We start from the raw sequence: 21,825 nt of genomic DNA, 5'->3' as shown, positions 1-21,825 counted from the left end.
TACGGCCCCTCTACTTTTGTATCATGCCCACTGTTGCCGCCACCGCTACCGCTCAGTAAGCCCCGACGCATATACCATCCGCGTCCTCATATTCCTGACCCACCAATTTCTCCATAGCTTTCTTAAATTCAGGATGCAGTACTCCAGCATTGGTGGGTTCTTACATTCTCGCGTCCAGCTTGATTTTTTGCTCAAGCTTTTCGACTATACCAGCAATGCTATACTACGACTACCTGCTCACCTTTCCAGACGAGCTGCGCTATATTTGGCGCCTAGACTCGTTGAAACGTGTGTCGACCCTTCTCTACATATGTTGCCGCTACGCCATCCCCGGAAATCTCCTCTATTTGCTTGCTGTTGCTGGCACTCTTGGAGGAGAATGCAATGCATGGTATCGGTTCGTCGCCGCACTCAGCGTTACAGGACGTGCAGCCATCATCAGTGAGTGACACCCCTCCCCTTCTGTCGAGTCAATTTGATATTTTCTTTGGCGCTGATAAAGACCACCAGCCGTGCTTGGTATGCGGGCCTACGCTATGTGCGCCCGAAGCAAGCTTGTGTTGTGTGTCTTATTTCCCATCGGGATCATGATTCCTGCACTCGATATCGTACGTACTATTTTATCATCACGGAATAAGGTGCTCTAATCAGGATGCTCTGTTTCAGTTGGAGAACCTAAAGTTGTCCTGCACTAGCTCCGCCCAACGTTTCCCGATGTAAGTAATCCTATTAGCCGTCCTACACAACATTACAAGCCCCCCTGATGCCCTTTTTTTTCGTCATCGTAGCCGTGCGTTCTCATGGCAGTCTGCTAGATTGTTTTGCTTATATGTCTCCCAGCGAACGATGTTCTTTCGATTTTGATTCCCGTTTACGATGGCCTGGCTGCCGCATTCACCGTCGTTCGAGGAATTCAGTCTCTGAGGAGTATGCGCGTTGGTGCCACGCGAGAAGAACTCCAAGATACGCTACAGTACCTTCTGGTTGAGCAAGGTATGAAATAACTTTTCGTGTCTTCGCCGACCCTGACTCTCTCTGGGGCACTTGTGAACAGGTATTCTCTATTTCGTGTACGTCACAAATTTGAGTGAACAGCGATTCGACCACTCGCTCACGGTGTCAATTTAGAGCGGTATCGGCTATCACAATCACAGTGTCCGTGCTGGATTTCGTGAGTTGACTAAATCATTGTCATCCCCTTGTCCCGTAATGTATATTCACGATCTATGACATTGGTATCAGCACACCCCGACAGCAGGAGCAGTGAGTATACGTCTAGTCTCTGTCGCAAGGACCAGTCGCTAAAAGTATGACCAAGGCCTTCCTCACTCGTCTCAACGCATTCGCGGTCCCGTAAGCATGATTCTCTCCTCCTCCAACATCGTTTCAACGCGTAGTTCACCTCTCTATTATTCACAGGCTGTCCGGTATCCTTACGGCGCGTTTCCTTCTCCGCATCCGCGCCGCCGACCGTGAGACAAACATGATGAACAGAACGAACGTAGAGGGTGGACTACCCTTGACTGCAATCCGGTTCTCCGACCATCATCACCCTGCTGGTACCAGTACTGGCTCTGACGGTACTTGGCGAGCAGCCGTCGTGGGTAGTGTTGAGGGCACTCCAGGTGACGGTGGCTCTCGTTCCACTTTCCAAAGGGTAGTAGAATCGGTCATCGACGAGTTCGGAGACGATCCCGTGAAGAGAACCAAAGAGTTGAGGGAGATGACGTCGACCCTCACCGAGGAAGTCACTCCCGACATTCTTCACCGTAGTCCCTCGCTTCCACGCACCGCTTGAGGCTTGAGGCAGTCGTCGACATGAACATGTGTCAAGTTGTTGGGAGATGTCGCATGGGAGAAGATGCCATACCCTCACTGACCGCGCGGGGACAAACTTATGACATTGTACAGCTTTCAGTATCGGTGGCTTGAGCCGTCATTTATATATCATCAACGAACCTGGTTGTTTGGGTATACGTCCCGTGGAAGCAAATCGAGTAAATAGTGGATAGCGAGAAAGCAGTGTAAAAGCGACGTGTGTGTAACCAGAAAATAAGACCAATAATATATAATCCAAGGAAAAGTTCCGTAAAAATGTTGATAATCATGGCAATGTCTCGTAAATCAAGGCTCAAGCAATTCCAAGAGTCTTTTCAGCTTCTCTGGTCCGAGTGGTTGCCCCCTCCGTCCCCCGAACGCAGCCATGATTTTCGCAGAGTCCGATAGAGAGGGCATGGCAGGAACTGGTTCGTTGAGCACGGAGGCAGCATTTGCTATACGAAGGAGTGCAAAATCAATACCCGAGGAAACTTGATCTTCGCATGGCTTGTCTGGAATGGCTGACTGGAGATGGGTGAAGTTATGAGTGGAATAGCCTGATGCAGCTGTCTCGTCTATGCCAGACGAGGTTAAGGTGGCGGCGGCGGTGGTGAGGGAAGAGGAAGAATCGCGAAGCTTCTGCGAAGCTATGCCTTCCAAACAAGCACATTCCTGGGAAAGGTCGCGCAAGTACTGGACCGACTGTGGATCCACTTCATCCATCTCCGCGAGCTCCTCTGAGTCTGATTCTTCCGAAAGGATGACCGTCTCATGCCTCCCCACTAATCTTCTTGGGAACACAAGCGACAACGTCTCGGGAACCTCAAACCCCTTCAACTTTACTTCTCCCTTGGAGACCAAGTAAATGCCTATCTTCTTCACGGCGTCGACGATATGTGCCGGTTGGTATGCCGAATATTCCGTCTTGGGTCCATTTCCAAGGACCGTAGCTCTGATCTCGTTAGCGACGTCGGCGCTGACCATGATCTGTCCTCCATCGGCCGCTGAGTTGATCCTCGCAGACCTGTTGACCATGGACCCGAAGTAGTCCATTCTCTTCGTGATGGCGTCGGGCTCGCAGGCAGGGGTGCCACAATGAATGCCCATAGTTACGGATAGGCCGCGCATGACGATCTGTCCATCCCAACCAAGAACCTCCCTGCCACCCTCCCATTCCAGGATCTCTCTCGGCCAATCCGCGTCCATAAGCTCGATCTGAACCCTGAGGCACCAGAGCAGCGCGGCCGATACCGTCTCGAACGCCACCATGAATGTGTCGAATTCCCTCTTCACTTCGTACCCGCCACACGAATGAAGCTCCCTCCTCAGAATCTCGTGGTGCATCCTCGCCGCCTCAGGCATACCAGGATTCGATTCCCATAGGTAATCCGAGTGTTTGAGCTCCGTGAAGACGAGAGCGAGATGGCCGACTGGGGCAGTAGCGTCCTCAAGGATCGTTGACCGATCTATTACATCCTCTTTCCTCTTCCATCTCAACGGTGACCCCAAATCCGACTCGCCGACTACGCCCAATGACTCGATGGTAGCTTGTCTGGGCCTCGGCTTGAACGCGGACGAGAGCGAGACGACCATGACCATTGAACTTCCCCTTGCCCCGTAGCTGATCGCAAAGTCCCTCAACTTCTGAGCGGCGATCATGGGATCAGCCCACTCTGAACGCGCCATATCGACTGCGGTCTGAGTGGAGATGAACTCCCAGAAGCCATTGTTGCCGAGAATGATGAATTCATCTTCGTCGGTAAAGTCGTATTTGAAGACGTCGGGGCGGGCGTTCACGACCGGGACTTGATCGAAGAATCCAAAGGAGCGAGAGACGTCTGTGGTATCGTTGACCAACCCACGCGGTGAGATCCAACCTTCGGCAGCACGAATGCGGTTGATTTCTCCCCGGTCGAGAGAATCGTGCTTCACCGATAAAGCAGTCGCTCGACCACCACGAGAAACAACGGCCAGTGAGCTCCCGACGTTGGCGAGGAATAGAGTACGGTTCTGGATGTAAAGAACAACGCCTGACGCGCCTGTCTTCATGGGATCGCTTCCATTTGCCACGAGATAAGGATGCTCCCGAATTTGGTTGAGCAGATAATGGTATGCTAGGCCGTTCAGAGTGAGGAAGGTCCTTCTCAGCGCATCTGGAACTCCCTCAGTCGTCTCCCCAGGGTTATATGGAGACGACCTCAGTTCTTGTTCGAATGTCGGTGAGAATCTATCCGACAGAAACTTCGTGAGGAGGTTGCTGCCACTCGACGCCTTAGCGTTCCCAAAGATCGCGAATATCGCCTCGTTCTTGTCTCGGAAGGACGGATGAACGAGGTCGAAGACGCCGAGATTCTGGGATAGCGAGAGCGTATCTGCGATGCCATACGCCATACCGTTGATCTCCGAGAGCGAAGTCCTCACGCGTCGCCCTGCGTGCCCGTCCGGGATAGTGGAAAAGACGGTGGTGACGTCCATGAGACCTAAGACTTCGAGACGAGTGAGGGCGGAAAAATCTGCGAGGTGCCTCAGGTCAATGCCCTTGTTATCCTCCGTATGGACCGGCGCAGAATTGGTGTGCGCGTGGGTGCTGTCGGGCTTGATTTTGAGGCGTTTGTTTCCGGAGAAGTTTAGGTATCGTAGATTCTTGTTGTGGTTCCTAAAAGTGAGAGATAAGACCGTGATAAGACAACACGACGCACAGAAACATAGCAAATGACGCACCAATTCCAGTCGAACTCGTAGTTGCTGATGTTGTACTTGAGATCATTACTCCCCACGTCCAACATTGTCAAGCTCGGAATCTTCCCGAGCTCCTTGGGAAGCGTCTGGAACCTATGGACAAATCATGATCAGCTCCGATGTCCCACGAAGTTCACAGGGAGCGGATAATACCTGTTACCGTTGAGGAACAGGACTTTCAGCCTCGTCAACTTCCACAAATGCTCCGTGGGAAGACTCGAAAGCTTATTTCCGCCCAGATACAACTCTTCCAACTTCACCAAATCCTTGAAAAAGGCTGGCGGAATCTCCTCCAACTCGTTGAACGCGATGTTCAATATCCTCAGTTCCTTCAGCTGCATGATCACATACAGGATACTACTCTCATACCGATTCTCGCACAGGTACACCTCAGTAAGTGAGCTCAGGGCAGGAGATGCGACTGAATCGACCGAGGTATGGACAGGCTCGGCGAGGGAAATCAAGTTGGACGCGAGTGTGGCGCGGCTGAGGCGTGGGCATTGGTAGACCGAGCGGGGTACAGCGGTGAGATTGTTGTCGTATACGTCAAGGCGTTCGAGTTTCTGGAGGTTGTTGAATCGATCTGGGAGAGCGGCGAGAGAGTTGACGGAACATGAGAAGGAACGCAGTTCGCGAAGGTCACAGATGGAGTCAGGCACTTGGCGGAGGCGGTTGTGGTCCAGGTTGAGATCTTCGAGGAGGGAGAGATGGGAGAAGAGGGATTCATCGAGATAGGTGAGGTTCGAATGGGAGAGAGTGAGTGCGGTGAGCATGATAGTGTCTTTGGAGACGATCGGCGGAATGACGATATCGGATATTTCAGTGTGAGACAGTGTCAAGGTGTCGACGTGTGGCCCGAGCGATAATTGAAGTCCATCCACCGGATTTCGACTAAAGTCGATGACGCATAATCCCGGAAGCGTCGACGCAGGTCCCAACTCCGAGATATTGTTCCGTCTGCAATCCAGCAACTGCAACCGATCCAACGCCGCGATGCTGTCCGGGAAACACGAAATGTTGTTGCCCACTAGTATAAGTTTCACCAGGGCGCTCAGATCTCCAATCTTGTCCGGCAACGTCGAGATCAGGTTAAACGAGGCATCCAATTCCTCCAGCACCCGTAACTTAGACACTACGTCTGGAAGGACCGGAAACCTGTTGTTGGACATGTTCAAAATCTTCAGCGACGCCATTCGCTCAAAATACGAGGGCAGCCGATTAAGCCGATTATTGTAGATCGCCAGATGCGTGAGATGTACGAGTCTGTCCAGGCCGGCGTCCTCGAGGTCACCAATCCGATTCCTCGAAAGGTCGAGGGATTGCAAGGCTGGGAGATGCTGGATGTTCTGCGAGACCTTCTTGATCGCCATGTTCGAAAGACACAGCTCGCGAAGGGAGGTACACGACTGGATGAAATCGAGCGGAATATCGAGCATTGGATTTCCAGATAGATTGAGCGAGACGATGTCCTTTGCGCGACGGTAGAATACGATGGGAATGACTTTGTAGCCCTGGTCAATGACGTTGATATGCTCGAAGCTAGCGGCCTCATCAGAAAGTTCTTGAGACTAGGCAGGAAAAGTAAGGAACGAGGTGATTATTATCACGTTGTGACGCAAGAGTATGATAAAGAAACTTACAGGAGGCCCCAAGACGACACTCTTGTACACAAACTTCAGGTAGGTGGACAGGTCTCGCGACACCTGCTCGCCGAGAGTGTCGGAAGGATCGTAGCCCGCTTGTTCGAGTCGATTTCGGACGATCTTCCCTGGTTTCTCGTTCTGCGCAAGTAATCGCTCTAGGTTTTCGTTAGCTACCAAAAAGAAAAAAAAGGAACGTCAGAGTGGCTCACCTCGTCCCCTCTCCCTCAAAAACAGCCTATGTATCTCCTTCTCATTCTCGCCCAACATCGTCACATTCAACAACTTCGTCAGATCCGCGACGGTAACGTCCACGCTGATCGGCAGGATCTCCCACGACTCATCCGCCCTATAAATCTTCACGGGATACGTCGTGCTCACGCTAAAGCCAAGGGACCTGCTGTTCACCGTGATGGTAGGCGAATGCGTCGACCGAGATCCTACTTGCCCGTGAGTTTGTACGCTCCCGCCACCGTCATCCCAACGTCCTGCTCCCACCGCCCTGCGATCTCGATGACTCCCACCCGATCCCGAATGCGACGAATCGCTCCCAATCTCCATATCGACCATATCCAACGTCTCCGGATCCGTCCCCCCACGCACGCCATAGCTCCCAAACTCGTCAAAATCGGCATCATAGCTCCCGTCGCTATCAGTCGCATAATCCCTCCCGACATCGTCCTCCCAATCGACAGCCCAACTGTCCGGGGCGTTCCAGTCCGCGTCTTCCGAGTCTGCGGGTACGGGATCGTTCGAGTGTAATACTCCATTGAGGGTCGATGAATGCGAGCCCTGTCTCTGGCTGCCATTTCGACTTAGGGTAGTCCGACTTTGGGCTTGACTGAGACTACGATCCAGACCGGGAGAAGGAGAGGGAGAGACCACTTCGCCACGGGCGGTATCGATGGTGGAGAAAGAAGTTGTGGAACCGTTCCAGTTGGCGATGGAGATGGACGAAGTGAACGACATGGGCGAAGCCGGCGACGTAGAGAACGGATCGCGAAACAGAGGCGGTCCATTCGGACTCGAAGGGCTCCGATAACTCTGTCCGTGCCCTTCCTTTTCCCTTTCCCTCTCCTTATCCTGCTCCTGTTCCTGCTGCTGCTGCTGCTGTCCATTCGATCGCTGCTGCAGACTCGAGTAACTCTGATTCAGGTGCAACCTCGAGCTTGAACCCGCACCCGCACCTGCGCCGCCCAATCCGAACTTCCCTCTATGCCTCTCCCTCTCCCGTCCCATCTCCGAATCCCTGACCACAGGCGCCCTACTGACCAACTTCTGCCCCGCCGGCCTCGGCACCGCGCTCGGTGCTAAGAAATCCATCGTATCGAGGTTAAGGTCAATATCCATATACGCTCGTTCGCGCTCGTGCGCTTCCGTCCCTCCATGGCTATTACTATTGCCCGATTGCGAATGTCCATAACCGTGCCCGCGCGAATGGTGGTGGTTGCGTGCGCGGTGCGGAAGGGGGAGTGTGAGTGTGGACGAAGATTCCGTGAGGTCCGTCTGGAGCTTGATGGACGGTCTGTAGGAAGAGCCCGAATTGGAATTAGATCCAGTCGACGACGCGCTGCCTTTTCCGCGTTTGAGCGCAGGTAAGGAAGCCGTGCGATCCATGAAATGCGAAGTCGAGCTCGCGAAAGACAGAGTCGAAGCCGAAGCGGCGGACATCGCACGGTCGGACTGATACTGGGATTGGTGTGGGTGTGGCGAGAGCGATGCGGAGTCGAATTCCGACGAGGACCGGCCTTGGACGTGCGAGTTGTGGTGGTGGTTGTGGTGGGCGAGATGCGTCTTGCTCTTGCTCTTCTTGATGATCCCGTTCAGGAGGTTCATAGCCGATTTGGGTTTCCGAAGCGTTTGTTGCGCTTGAGTTTGTCCGTGTCCGTGTCCCTGGACCGTCCCATCTCCACCGTATACATCCTGACTGCCTCCCACACCCGTAACCGGTCCTAGCCCTAATCCCAACCCCAAAGTCGAAGTCGAGCCATACCCGTATCCAAAATCAAGCGTACTTGTGCTCGAAATCGGCCCACCAGGGTACGCCGGACGTGGTAAAGCAGCGTTGGACGGACGCGGCGAAGAAGACGAGGCGTAGGACGAGAAGGAAGAGGAGGAAGAGGGAGGAAGCATGTTCGGGTTGAGGTCAGGGTAGGGATATAAATTCGACTGGGATCGAGAGGGCGAACGGGAGAGATTGAGGGACGATTTCGGTGTCGAGTCGGGCTGTGTGAAGATCATCATTCTTTGATCAGTATTTGATTGACAGACTGGGACAGGCAGGTGCGGAGGATCGGTCCCGTGGGGCGGAGAGAATGGTAATGAAAGTGAGAAACGATGGGATTGGAATGAACTGAGGTGCTGTAGTAGTCTGAAGTGCCACGACCCTGCGACGACGCGAGGTGAAACGCTTTGACAGCAAGGCAAAGAGCGCAATTCCGTCGGAGACTCGTATCGCAGGACGACTCATATGTCGGTGCGCTCTGCCTACAGCTACGATCCCCTTGATGAATGGTGAGAGAAAGTGATGGAGGTGCGTCGCTACCGTCGCGCATGATGATGGGAGACCCCGTGGATCTCACGAAGGGCGCTGGTCCGATAGGGTCCGACTCTGCCTTGTGCTATCATCAACAGCCTCTTATGTGATAGCCTTGTCGTCGCGTGAAAACGTCGAGACATGTGTCGAGAAATGGTCGCCCCGCACAAAATGATGATATATAACATATCACTTGACGCGCTCTATATCTGTTCGACTGATGCATGGGGAGTCCTTCCGCGAAACGCAAACCAGTGCAGTCTTTACGGTTGAGAATTCCATATATCACACACCGCCGGCATCAAGGCCAGCATAGATCAAAAGTCCAAGATGATCAACAACATCATTGGAGTCGAGACTGCCGGTCCATGCCTCATGTTCTCAATACCTATGTTCTTAGACAGGGGTCGGACGCAGACAATGGGACATCAACATCGCATCATGCATATGTCAGTGACTGAGTGCCCCGAAGAGTTGATCATCCCGACCGACTGAGCTATTTCTCTTCCGCAGCTGCAATAGCGTTACGCTCAAGGCGAATACGATGTCTTCTGTGTTTGTGTGTGTGTTGGATGATCATGAGGTCGGAAGAAGCTGCGCAGGGCTGAGCATGGCTTTTGACGCCACCAATGCAATGAGAATCCAGCAGAATCGCGTCTGCATGGAACGCGCACAGGAACGACATCGACGGCAAGGTTCACCATAGAGTTCTGGGAGGGAAGGATCGTATCTCAAAGCACCAGATAGACATGGTAATTCCCGATCAAGCGTGTCGATCACGGCGACTCGTCGTCGCGACTTTGCACTTGACATTCCTCAGAGAGATTCCCAAAGTCCGACATACAAGGAACGGATCGAATGAGCCTGAGAGAAACATGGACATACCAAATCTTCATCTAAACTCTTTCGGCCTCGACTGTTGGTGCTCCCCTCCGACTTCCTCTGACCCTGGTCGTTCGACGGCGTCCTTGAAGAGCTGCTGCGCGTCCATCCCGGTGCTAGATGCTGGTCGGAGTAGTTCGCCATCTCCGACAGCTACAGTGTTGTGTATTGTGGGTCCTCGAATGCTAATGATAGCAACTGGAGCTGTATTCGTCAAAGTCGTCGCCTCGTCGCCAAGAAGAAGAAGGTTGAAGATGAAGGGAAGGACGAAGTAACGAAGGCTGATGGGGGCTGCAGTTAGAGTTGGAAGCTCATCGACCTGAGCCTCAGAAGAGTCTAGATTGGGTTGGGCTGGGTTGTGGTTTCATGAAGACGTTTTGAGTTTGGGTCCGAACGGCTGCAGGGTCCTGAGGCGAAACGTGGGGAAACGTGCGGGGAAACGTGGATATTTTGTTGGCTATGTTTTGTCACTGCAAAGAAAAAAGGCTTCTTTGCCCGGTGAGTGAATCGCATCACTGATAACTCCAGAAATACTCCTCGTGCGAACGGAGGAGGCAGATATACCGTAAGGATGAGAACTCATCGTCTGATGAGCGCGCGATGGATTCCGTCAGGAGAATTGATGGCGAAAACTCAGAGAAAATAATGGCGAAATAATCCAGTCAAAGCGGGTCCTGACGTCATTGGGACCGTTGCAGCCTTTGGGCAGAGCGCCGGTGCTTGTTCGACTTTTCTCTGTTTCGTTCATTTCTTGTCGTGTGCCGGCCTCTTATTTGTAGATGCTCAGGCTACATTTAGCTCTTGTACGGCCAAGGCTAGCAACATATTATCCTACTTCAGCCACTAGACCTCGACTGTCACTACCTTCAACTGCACTTCATCCTCATGCGCTCTCGCGGTGCACAGTGTGCACCCGCCCGCACAGGCGTACTTTCACAACAGACACTCAAGAGGCGGAGAACCTAAATGTATCACACTCTAGATTTTTGGCGGAAAAAAGTAGGTCGGCAAAGTGGAAAGAGGACGATGAGGACTGGGGCGGGGAGACGGATCTGAAGGAAAGCGAGGATTTCGACAACCTTGCAGCAGGCAAAGGTATGTCGTATTGTCCTCAATCGACCCATGCTCTATCTTGTGTCCATACAGTTGGGAGTAGCTTCGAACCCCGTATGGATCGTTCCTGGCACTTTGTGTCTTTGAACCTGGTCGAAGTCGTATACGCGGCAGCGCCGTTGCATGCGAAGCTGCTCGCACACCGCACAGTTCAGGGTGTTATCGTACTTCTATCGTCAACTTGTTGAGTTATTCTGTATATCATACGGCGCTGTTATTTCTATTACACACTGCAGTTTTGATGGTTTGCAGGCGAATGCTTAACCGTCCTCGCCACAATATACAGCCACGCCACACTGCTCTCTCGAGATGTACATGTGTTCATGCCATACTACTCTTTCTCAACGGAGCGCCTTTAAGCTCGACGCACAAGGAATTGCTTTCGGGCTCAGAGGCATTATTACGGTGTATCGTATCCCCTCAACTGAGGCGGGCAACGATGGCGTAGTTCCATCTACTTCCATACTCGCCACGGTCCTTTTCACTCTTCGAGCCAGATTCGTTTGACATGGTTTATTGAATGACCTACCGCTTTTCCGTTATGTAGGAAAACTCTCCCCGACATCCTCCCATCTATTCAAGCTCATCCTCCCCCTCGGTGCCCTAACCTCCCGCATCCCCTCCTCAACCCGTCCCGTCCCATCCTCCTCACCACCGAACTCTCAACACTCTAAGCCTCAGCAAACCCAAGTCCCACCACCGACCGTCTTCCTCCTGCACCCGGCACAACCCCTAACTCACGTATCCCGCCTCATCCTATCTTCTTTCGCTCCCGCCCGACCCAGTGTCACGTTTCGAAGCGTCTCTCCTAGCGGTCAAATGCTGGAATGGAGCGAAAGTACGGATGTGGGTGATTTTATTAGGGATGCGGCGAGGGCTACAGAGTTCACCATCCACATTTCTCCCTCCCCTTTTCCACCTTCCACCACCACTTCCTCCTCCGATGATGGGCATGAAGATAGCGATGTCGAGGACGAAGAAACCGTGATCACCGTAGAAGTCCCGACCTTCGCCGACCGGACGAGGTTCCTGAGGCGGAGATTACAAATCGTCGAGGGAGAGCTGAAAGAGATGGAGGGCCTGAAGACGATGTGTGATCGGTTGGCGCATAAAGGCGCGAGGAGGATGGCGGTGACGGGGTTTGGGATTTTGGTGGTATATTGGGGTGCGGTGGCGAGGTTGACGTTTTGGGATTATGGGTGGTATGTCTTGGGCCGTTTCTGTCCTTTACTTCCTTGGAGTTCATTTTGTGATGGATCAGATGCTGACTGGTTTATTCTTGCGTTGCGGATTGTGATGCGCTGTGTACAGGGACGTTATGGAACCGATCACGTACCTCTCGGGATTGTCGACAGTCATATGTGGTTATCTTTGGTACGATTGCTCTCTCTCTCCCTCCCCTCTCTCACTCTTTCCTTCCCCCTACTTACGTTCTCACCTTCTGACCTTCACCCACACGCAGGTTCCTCTACCAAGGCCGCGAAGTCTCCTACTCCTCCGTCCTCGACCGTTCCGTCCTCGCCCGCCGCCAAGCCCTCTACAAGACGCACGGACTGGATATCGAGAGATGGGCGGAATTGCAGGCGGATGCGAGGAGGTTGAGGAGGGAGATTGGGGATATTGCGCAGGATTATGATCAGAATTGGAGGAGGGGGGCACCGCAGGATGGGGATGGGGAAGGTGGTGGGAAGAAAGGGGGAGAAGAAGTGGGCGGGGTGGATGAGTCGAAGGGGAGCGATGGGGAGGTGGGCGATGCGAGGGATGAAGGGAAGAGTAGTAAAGGGGACGAGATGAAGGGAAAGGAAGAGAGTTCTAGGAGTAGTGATGATGGTGGAGAGGAAGGTGGAGAAGAACGGAAGACAGAGAGGGAGAATAACGCGAAGCATGAGATGGAGAGGGAGGTGAGTGCGGAGGTTAGAGGTGAGGTTGGTGGAAGTGTGGCCGATGGGAAGGGTATTGAGGATGCGAGGGACGGTGGGAATGGCGGTAGCGAGGCCGAGAAGGAAATGAGGGGAGAGAAGGTCAAGGTCAGGCAGGATAGGGAGGATGAGAGGGATGGGAAGGGTGCATGAGCTGCTCATGCCTGCCAGAATGCTTAATTTGATTTGTGCATGGTAAGTCCATTTGGTAAAATTTCATACAATGCAGCTCTGAGAGGTAACTGTATGCCATTTCCTTTTATAGGACCTTGATTTGTATTTTCTCATTCTCGGTTTCGGTATTCCAGCATGCACGGACTTCAGACACGCGATGAACTTTATAACACCACAAGCTGTACACTGCACTAGCACATAAGCCCGTCTATTCCTTGCGAACAATATAGCATACCCATTTTTTCTTTTCGCCATGGAGCCCGAGCTGACTGTGTAGATGAATGTGGCGCGTGGAAGAGAACTGGGCTTGGGAACATCACATCATCTGGTCCTGGGCGTGAGAGAAGACATTTCCGGATATTCAGGTGAGACATCCTACACTGTAACGTATGATTGATTCTACTTCACTTTCATCCTCGAGCTCTAGAGTCTGGCTCATCACCGGTACGCGGCGTATCATCTTCATAACCTCTGTCAAATGCGAATATTGACCACAATTTGTGCTGTCTCGATGGGAAAATTGGTCATGGCAGTAACAAACGTACTAGGGCGGGCAGGGAAGGAGATTAAGTTGACGATGGTGACTTCCACGAATTTATAGGTGCTCGATACATACGTGATTATAATCTCAGGACTCGTATACTGTTGCGACACTGATGGTCTAGAAAAGCCTACTGTATGCCGTGTACAGGCTGATGTTACCGTCATAGGAAAAGCGGTTAGATGGACATGCCAGCTACTTTCACGACGTTCGCAGGCCGCGGGCCTTCACCTACATCACCCCGACTGGGCTGTATAGATCCCTTGAACATCGCTGGGTCGACTGAGCCTCCCATACCTGTCGCCATGCTTTCACGTTCGGCATGTCCTCGTGTCCCATTTAGGAGTCAAATGGACGTATAGGACTGTTTGTATGGTCTGTCGACATTGACACGTTGGCACATAAATTTGTTGCGAAAGATTTCGTTCCCTGTCCACCGTTGGGGAAAGCGGTCATTAAACTTATTTTGGAAGGACGGAAGATCTTTGCACAGCCTGTAGAATTGTGGTCAGACTCATCACGCCGCAAAGAACATAACTGACCATTGCATTTCCACATCAACTCCCTAGTTGGCAAAGGCGTCCACTCATTATGATATAGCTATGGGTCGGCGAGCCCAGCGCATCATAATGATTCGCATAGTCCAACTGCGACGTTAAGTATAGCGGAGTCACGACTTCACAGACATGTCTCCTGTGTATACTGCGGGCACAATCTATGCGAGTATTCTGACGGCTACGGGGGTGCTGACAATTGGACTGGTTCAGTGTTATACTAGGTGCAAATGCTCTGCAGGTAGTAATTTATCCGTCAACAAAACGTCAGTGTGACGGATTGAATATCATTTCAGAAGTATCAGAGGCGCACATGATGGAGAATCCAATGTGGAAGGTGGAGGGGAAATCTCGGTACCTTCGACCGGATGGGCTCAACATACTTATCTCCACGGAAGTGAGAATATATGATATCAGTCATAAGTCAATAGATCGGCGGAGTAATACTCACTTAGACCGTCGACTTAGCCTTCATCTCCCTTTAAGTGAACAACGCAGGAAGGCTAGGGAGCGACGAGTGTTGAGGTAGGTGGAAATGCGGAAGGCATGTCCAGCGGGGCCACCGTGCTCTAGGGTGGTAAGCGTCTTAAGATTGAAGCTGCTCCATTTGAGCACTGTGGACATCAGGCTTCCGAGGTTTACAACGGATACGTTCCAGTGTGTTGTGCAAATATCAGCAATACAACAGGAGTGGTCCTTCCTACATGATGGACTTCGCCCATTATCATGTTCAACTCAAACGGTATCGTACCCACCCGTTGACAAAGAGGGCGGCAACGTATCCGGCGTATCACCACACGCCACATCAATATCGTCCGTCAACGTCAACTCCACCGTGGATCCTTTCTCGAAAACGTTCCATTCCAGGAAACAGTTCGATTTCCATGGCGTCCCGTCAATCGTCACGTTCTGCAAATTCAGTAGCAAACAACATCAGTTATTACCGCAAAGATGGGAGAATCAGAATTTGCCAGGAGGAGACAAGGGGATATGGAATGACCTAATTACCTTGACGAATACAGTCCCACCCGTACCATTGGAAGGATTTCCCTGGAAGTTGACGGCTTTGATAGTGGTAGTAGTATTGAATACCGGATTCGTGAAAGAGATGGAGGGGAAGAAGGGAGAGGAGAGGAGGATTTGACGAGTGGCGGGTAGAGGATAGAGGCCTGCGAGGTAGAAAAATGCGTAGCTTCCCATGGCACCTGTTCATGATAAAGATTAGGGGAGGTCCAAGCTGGCAGACGTGAGCGAGGATGGGTGTTTACCGGAGTCTGTGGCACATAGATGGAGGCAATCGAGGTAAAGGTTAGTGATAGATAGGTGTTTACAGGCAGCAGGTGAAAACGCACCATCATTTCCAGGCAATCCTACATCTGTTGTGTTGAAGAACGTCGCAATCGTCTCTCTCGACCTCTGCGTGCTTCGACCAGGCTTACTCACGTAATGATACATGAACGGGATCTGCTGTCCTGGTTCGTCGGTCACGTCGAAGTAGCCCTACATAGGCATCATATCAAATCAGCGAGGACAACAGACTGTAGATTCAGAGGACGTACATTGTCAATGATGAAATTAAGCCTGTCGACAAAGCTCTCGTTCCCTCCCTGCAGTTCGATCAACTTCGCGTTGTCTTGCGGAACGTACTGCCGATTCGTTCAACAATCATCAACGATGATCGTCTTGCCTCCCGCCAAGACCAAAGGAGAACATACTTGACTATACTGTCGATAGGAACAGGAACACGATAAGCCATTTGTACACAGAAGCAAATAGACAGGTTGACGTACGAGAAGAGGCGACCCCTCATAGAATCCATCGTGGTTCGCTGCGTTCAAGAAACAAGTCGACTGGAGTGGATCGTTCACGCTACAATGTCTCGGATCCGTGAAGTTGAATGTGCCGTTCAAAAAGCGAGGCTGAATTGCAGCATTAACTATCGACTGTCCACCGTAACGGAGGAGAAGATGGAGATAAAGTGGCACACCTGCATCATTCCTAATACGTCATTTTTCACCGAGCCACCTACTGTCGTGTTCGGGTTCCAGACATTGACGAAGTTGCCAGCGCGGCCGACGTATTTTGTCGCGTCGTCGGATTTGTTCATGAGTTTGGCGACTTGCGAGATGGCGAAGTCACCGAAGGCGTACTACACGAACCAAATAATATGAGCACGGAAAACAAGATGAGTAGGCAAATAGCACTGAAAGTGGGGGGAGGGGAGTATATACGTACCTCTAAAGCTCTGGAGACCTGTTTAGAGTTCGTTCCTCCTGCTTCGAACAAGTCCTGGGGAAGATAACCTGCATGTCACCGCATCGATTAATATACATATATCGACTTTCAGAGATACACAAGTGCTTCATGTCGGGTGAGAAACAATGTAAACGCACCGTATTCGATCCACGCATCAACTTGTCTCCCTTGAACATCCCAATTCGGAGGTAAGTTCTCCGCATCGGCAAGGAGTGCGTTGTAAAGTCCATCTGGATCTACGCCCAGAGAAGAGGCTTGGGAGGCAAACCTGACCGGAAGGGTCAGCCAGGGTTATTATAATATGGAGGGTGAACGATAGAGTAGGCAAGAACGTACTTGACAAAGAATTCGCCAAGGATTGGGTCCGCGTCTATACAATATCAAAGTCAAAGGTGTGACCTATATTTTGTGAGGAAGGAAGGAAACGTACCGCTGCCGCCCTGGATGAAATGCATATCAGTCGCGCCTCTGCATTCTGGCAGCCAACCTGGTCCACAAAAGCATGTAAGAGAACATGAAAATTCGGGTCTGAAGCAGGAAAAAAATACGAACCTTCATGCTGCTGGATGTTGATCAGCCCCCTCACGATGAGTGAGAAGCGTACAGGGTCGTGCATGGCCATGAGCGGGTACAGTGTGCGGTACGTATCCCACTGTTCATTGGATTAGATGCTACGGCTGGCGAAGGGACCGGAAGGAAGTGCGTACGTTACAGTAGAAAGAGTCATAGTATGGTTCAGTCGAATTCCAGCGAGGATTTTCGCCCGTATCTGTGCAGGGTAGGTATCATATTTGGGGGCCATCAGATACCATAAACGCTTCGTTGTCGAGGCCAGGGATGATGATACGACTCACAGTCAGCAGGACTGATATGCGTACGGTACAGCTGTGGGGAACAAAGATGAAATCAGCCAAAAGTCGAATGAGAAGACGGAGGAACGTTACATAGATGGCAGACAAAGCCATAGAGAAAATAAACTGACCGAGCTATACAACAAAACCCTCATATCCTCCTGGTCCGATCCTGCATCCACCGCATCCACCGTCCCATTGCCACTCCCCGCCACAGTCCCATTGAACAACTCCACATTGACATTGCCCAACACTTCATTCCATGCACTTCTCGCTGCTGCTTGCGTCGCTTCGAAGTCGAAATCCGGGATCTCTGACTCAGCGTTGGAGCATGCCTGATCGGAAGATATGAACGAGACACCGGTGCGGACGAGGACGGAGGTTGTGTTAGAGGGCAAGGTAAAGAGTGTGCCTGCTTCGGAAGTGAATCCTAAACAGAGAGGGCGAGAGCGAGAGTCAGTATGCATCCGAGCATAAGAAAGGACAAAGGACAAGAGAGGGTGGGTGGCGCGCCACACGAGGCCACATCGTCCCCAAAGCCCGGAACACGTGGATCATAACGAGTCCACGTTATGCGTGAAGCAAGTGCATACCAGAAATGAGCTGGTGGTAAAGAGGCGGAAGCACTCACCAAAATATTGTTGCTGAATATTAGTTGTGAACTGGATTGGCTGATTACCCAACCAAGTTCCATACTCCAGCGGCTCAGTCAGCACGATATTGCCCTCTGTGTCGAGCGTGCGGAAATCGGCACAGGCAAAAATATGATACCGCCCGGGTCCGAATGAAGCAGAGAAGTGAGATCCGCCTGTGATTGAAAGCCACACGCATTAGCACGCCGCATCAGGCACGTAGTGGGACGAGGAGGTAATGAAGGGACAAGGAGATGGCATTTACCAACGACCCTCAGAGTTGTCGGGTCAAGCGTCAACTCCGGATCCGTTGAGCTCTGTTGCCCGTCATTTGTGAGATCGAACGCGATCCTAGGTACCGTCGAGTTCGCAGTCGGACTGAAGGTGTGGCGTTGAAGGGACGCGCGGCGGGTCGCAGTAAGTTCGACGCGGACTCCATTAGTCTTATTTCGGGTGAGCAGTCAGCTGGGATGAACAAAGAAGAAAAGGAAGCAAAGAGACAGGATAAAAGCAGAGGGAAGGAGTAAGTGGCGTACAAGGTTGGTGGAGAAATATCCGGGCGTGGCAGAGTCATCAGGAAGACCTAAAGTGTTTGCGCGTGAGCATTCTCGAGATACAATTCATATTATAAGATAAAGTCAATATATACCAGAGTCAAGGACCTTCCTCGGAACCGGTCTCGACTCAATCGACGTCGCACATTCCTCGAAAGAAGTGCAGTCCGGGAGGGCAAAAACTTTGAAGTTCGAGAGCGGGACAGACTGGGAATGACAATTTGGCAGCGTGAGATGAATTCGAGATGGAGTTGTTTTGAGTGTGTTAAACTTACGCCTCCAGTTCCATCGTCGTGCAGTTGGCTAAATCCAGTCACATTGAACTGCGGGTCTCGGTCGTAGCCTGCATGCTATACTCAAGATGTCAAGAAGAATGAGATGGTAGGCAAGTTCAGGTTCTTGAAAATGGCCGTCAGGACGTGATCGCACGTACATTTCCTGGAGAGTTCGTGTCCATTCCAACTTTGATCATCCCATGTGGGAGAGTGACGCCTGGTAGTAATTGGAAGATGAATGTTAGTCCTCCTGATATTCGCGAAAATACACTATCAAAGCTGCTCTAACAAGGCGCATGCTCAGGAACAAGGGGCGTGAAATCGCAGGTCGTTGATCAGTACAGGTACCCTGTGCAGGGGGGTTTCGTCTACTGCAATGCGAGCTTCAAAGGATGACACCCTCTAGCTCCAAAACAGTACCAATGAGATACGAATGCCTCATTGTGGCAAGTAGCAGCAACATTTGAGTTCAGTGGTGTACGTTGAAGGGGGGACGCAAACATGCATTGATCGTTTTGGGAGAAAAGAGCATACCAGGGAAGACATGGCCACCATTGGTTGTCCCGATGAAGAGGTTTACGAAAGATGCAGGATCACCATCGCTGCTGTTCTGCGCGGTTACGGCAGTCGAGCTCCCTAGTAGTAGAACCGTGAGAAGCAGTGGAGAGCTCAGCATCCGAGATACAGTCTTTGTGATACCACGGACGTTGCGGGGGTGACGAGACGCGTCGAGCTCGCGCCGGCCGCGATGGCGAGGGCTTATATACCCCTACGTTGGTATTTTTACCATTGTTGGATTCTACTATTGGAAAGGGAGGTGTCATGTGTTGAAGAGGACCGCGAGGATCCCTGGTGGGATGAGACCCTTCTGAGAAGCATCATGGAGTGAGCCCTGGTGAGATTTCCGTGAAGCGGACGTTCAGCCGCATCAGAGTAGAAAAATGAAGTGCGTGATCAAGATAAGTATGCGTTCAAGAGGACGAAAGGTTAGCCGACGGTCGACGGACGATATGCGGTCAAACACGGTCACCTGACCTTCAATAGTGACGCGTCGAATCAGGTCGAATCTCGTTCGCCTTGGCCACAGTGGCACAGCCTACGGCAACCACTCTTCCCCTTTTCATTCTGATGCTCTCGATAATGTTGGTTTCTGGTAAGCGGGACAAAGCGACATGGGTAAAACGGACCTTGTACTTCAGAAAAACTAGGCACGGCCAGAGGAAATTGTGGCCCTACCCACGGGGCGCACTTACTCCCTTGTTTCTCCCTCAAATAAATGTTGCACATCGATGAGCCATCCAGCTTACTGGTCTTGTATCGTGCAGAAATAAAGAACGACGAAAATCTCAGAACCCAATATTACATACAGGTGCGGGCGGTGATGATACAAGGAAGTTAATCCTACCGAAAACGAGAAGACCACCAGCGCAGGCCTTAGCATCTCGTATGCACACCGGGAATCATCAATCCAGACCTATAACACTGCTCCATCCTCGTATCGTCGTTGAGTGGCTCACATGGTGCCCCTGCGAAGAATGCTCCAGCTCTTCCGATCGTCCTCTACGCCTGCAGGAGTCATCGGTAGCTCTATCGGCGTCCCGTCTTGTCTTTCGCCGTCGTTCGCGGTAGTGGTCATTGTCATAGTTGTAATGTGCAGACCTCTTTCCAGTCGGGCGGTGGTCGTGTGGAAATCCATCGTTGACTGTGGTGCGTACGCAGTGGATTTGAACGCAGTACCATTGTGGACGCGAATGATGATGAGGTTAAATGAGATTCCCTGGAGGAGACGAAGGAAGGTGGTGTTCAGAACATAGTGCTCGACGTTCAGACAAAAAGAAAGAGTATGTTACCACTATCTGTACGATCTATTGCGATATGCGTCCAACGTACAGCCAAAAAAAAAAGACGAGGGGAACTCAGCAAGCGCAGCCAGAACGAGAGACGTACAGTGATATGTCACTCACACAGTCCGATATACCGTAGTATGAGTTGTTCCCCGCGAGATACGGTATAACACTGACGACAACTGAGATCGTGTACATAAGGCCGGATTCTATTATGATGCGCATGATCCTTGACAAGCGAGTGCCGTTGCTGTTGAAGGCACGGGATGGTTGTGTCGAACTGGAGGACGATGGCAATGTCTCGAACGCAGTGGAGTGTTGGTTGACTCTCCAAATTCTGTAGACGATGGCCGCTGAAAAGAATCACGGAGAAGGTACAATGTGCCGGTCAAGCGATATGACCAAGAACATACTAGACCGTGGTAGAAGGAACAAGGGCTTACATGTGACGATAATATTGAGAGCCAGAGTGAGCATAAGCGTTGAGGTGATTAGTGGGATGAGCTCGCTTGTGCTTAGCAAGGCGCTGTGTTGAAACGTAGATTCGGTGCGTAAGGTGATACAAGCGCCAACTAAATCCCAAGGGTCAAACCTTGCGCGTGGGGTTTGGTAGTCCATGATCAGCAGACATGAACGCACCGACATAACCAGTCCATAGTACGAGAGGGAAAATGATGATAGACCATCGCTTCCCATATACAATCCAGCATCGATAGATCTAATGCTCATATCACTTAGATCGCTGTTCTGTCAAGGAATTAAAGAGCTACGGACCAGCATTGCGTCGCCGATCGAGGTTTGCGCCAAAAAGTCAGCCGATTTCATCACGTTGACCCAGTTCGAAACGATAGAAAACTCTGCAACGGCACCCCCGTTACCCTTGTAATACACAAACGCATCGAGGTTGTGGACGAGACCGAAGGCCACGTCTAGAGTAGCGAAGATGAACATGGCTAGGGAGATGAGAACCATGTTCCATTTGATGGTTGGGGAGTCGCTCGTGTCTTTGAACATTGGGGTAGACTGCCTGGCACTGGTGTTGAAGAGCAGGATTCGCACGCAAAAGACCGAACGTCACTACGAAGATACCTGAACCAAGTGTGGTATTGGTCCTTGTATTCGATCGCCTCATCAATATACCACGATCTGCGCTGTGTCGACAGGAAATCTGACATGGCTGATGAGCGTGAGTACAGGACCAATAGGAAACGGGAAAGACGCTCACTGTGATGGCCTCAACTACTTTATAGACAATGTCCCCAAGAATACAGTTAGGAGATAGCGTGTTTGGCGGTATCAGGATTCCCCGCTCACCATCCTAAGTAGACAGTGGCGTAAATCATCATCACTGCGGGCTGCAATCGTCACAAAAGAAGCAAAGGTCCAAAAATTCAAGCCTTATTTGGAAGATTTCGCAGTTATACACAGTTTAGGATGCCAATAATAAGCCCATATAGTCTAGAACCAGTAACTGTGAGAGTTGTGAAGCACGATAGC

At 51.4% G+C, this 21,825-nt stretch overlaps 5 protein-coding genes across 5 annotated transcripts; 2 read left to right on the top strand and 3 right to left on the bottom strand.

Moving 5' to 3' along the window:
* Positions 1-23: 23 nt before the first annotated feature.
* STEHIDRAFT_156036 (uncharacterized protein) lies at positions 24-1,798 on the top strand (the record flags this gene model as incomplete). Its single annotated transcript, XM_007303292.1, has 9 exons — positions 24-55; positions 118-152; positions 214-441; positions 841-993; positions 1,055-1,070; positions 1,129-1,171; positions 1,243-1,263; positions 1,319-1,353; positions 1,420-1,798. The coding sequence occupies 9 exons, from the start codon at positions 24-26 to the stop codon at positions 1,796-1,798; spliced, it is 942 nt and encodes a 313-aa protein (XP_007303354.1).
* Positions 1,799-2,124: 326 nt separating this feature from the next.
* On the bottom strand, positions 2,125-6,758 carry STEHIDRAFT_55643 (L domain-like protein; the record flags this gene model as incomplete). The annotated part of the gene is made up of 5 exons (XM_007303127.1): positions 2,125-4,474; positions 4,540-4,650; positions 4,711-6,125; positions 6,198-6,355; positions 6,410-6,758. The coding sequence occupies 5 exons, from the start codon at positions 6,756-6,758 to the stop codon at positions 2,125-2,127; spliced, it is 4,383 nt and encodes a 1,460-aa protein (XP_007303189.1).
* Positions 6,759-10,340: 3,582 nt separating this feature from the next.
* STEHIDRAFT_146606 (uncharacterized protein) lies at positions 10,341-13,023 on the top strand. The gene is made up of 5 exons (XM_007303291.1): positions 10,341-10,710; positions 11,276-11,930; positions 12,040-12,102; positions 12,191-12,842; positions 12,913-13,023. Exons 1-4 carry the CDS (start codon positions 10,395-10,397, stop codon positions 12,798-12,800), a joined length of 1,644 nt encoding a protein of 547 aa, XP_007303353.1. The 5' UTR covers positions 10,341-10,394; the 3' UTR covers positions 12,801-12,842; positions 12,913-13,023.
* A 1,549-nt stretch (positions 13,024-14,572) lies between these two features.
* STEHIDRAFT_77852 (glycoside hydrolase family 92 protein) lies at positions 14,573-19,213 on the bottom strand. Its single transcript, XM_007303206.1, has 23 exons — positions 19,019-19,213; positions 18,643-18,701; positions 18,485-18,559; positions 18,305-18,416; positions 18,192-18,238; positions 17,921-18,098; positions 17,655-17,831; positions 17,155-17,453; positions 17,027-17,057; positions 16,880-16,941; positions 16,725-16,824; positions 16,603-16,659; positions 16,509-16,542; positions 16,310-16,440; positions 16,152-16,219; positions 15,904-16,065; positions 15,707-15,835; positions 15,632-15,640; positions 15,476-15,562; positions 15,269-15,416; positions 15,185-15,190; positions 14,925-15,121; positions 14,573-14,825 (listed from the first exon to the last, which is right to left on the bottom strand). The coding sequence occupies exons 1-23, from the start codon at positions 19,158-19,160 to the stop codon at positions 14,652-14,654; spliced, it is 2,484 nt and encodes an 827-aa protein (XP_007303268.1). The 5' UTR covers positions 19,161-19,213; the 3' UTR covers positions 14,573-14,651.
* A 784-nt stretch (positions 19,214-19,997) lies between these two features.
* Positions 19,998-21,342, bottom strand: STEHIDRAFT_130561 (uncharacterized protein; the record flags this gene model as incomplete). Its single annotated transcript, XM_007303290.1, has 5 exons — positions 19,998-20,261; positions 20,449-20,681; positions 20,772-20,900; positions 20,968-21,046; positions 21,103-21,342. The coding sequence occupies 5 exons, from the start codon at positions 21,340-21,342 to the stop codon at positions 19,998-20,000; spliced, it is 945 nt and encodes a 314-aa protein (XP_007303352.1).
* Between the last annotated feature and the right edge of the window lie 483 nt (positions 21,343-21,825).

Source organism: Stereum hirsutum (genome assembly GCF_000264905.1).
Source record: "Stereum hirsutum FP-91666 SS1 unplaced genomic scaffold STEHIscaffold_6, whole genome shotgun sequence".
In the NCBI taxonomy this organism is placed as follows: Eukaryota; Fungi; Basidiomycota; class Agaricomycetes; order Russulales; family Stereaceae; genus Stereum; species Stereum hirsutum.
This window is presented reverse-complemented; position numbering and strand designations above follow the sequence as displayed.

Excerpts from the sequence above, each read along its gene's own strand:
- STEHIDRAFT_77852 (XM_007303206.1), bottom strand. The coding sequence starts at position 19,160 with ATGCTGAGCTCTCCACTGCTTCTCACGGTTCTACTACTAGGGAGCTCG. Across the intron at positions 18,702-19,018 it reads TGGTGGCCATGTCTTCCCTG|GCGTCACTCTCCCACATGGG; the intron begins GTATGCTCTTTT and ends AATTACTACCAG. Across the intron at positions 16,825-16,879 it reads ATGACTCTTTCTACTGTAAC|TGGGATACGTACCGCACACT; the intron begins GTACGCACTTCC and ends TCCAATGAACAG.
- STEHIDRAFT_146606 (XM_007303291.1), top strand. The coding sequence starts at position 10,395 with ATGCTCAGGCTACATTTAGCTCTTGTACGGCCAAGGCTAGCAACATAT. Across the intron at positions 10,711-11,275 it reads CAACCTTGCAGCAGGCAAAG|GAAAACTCTCCCCGACATCC; the intron begins GTATGTCGTATT and ends TCCGTTATGTAG. Across the intron at positions 12,103-12,190 it reads GTCATATGTGGTTATCTTTG|GTTCCTCTACCAAGGCCGCG; the intron begins GTACGATTGCTC and ends ACCCACACGCAG.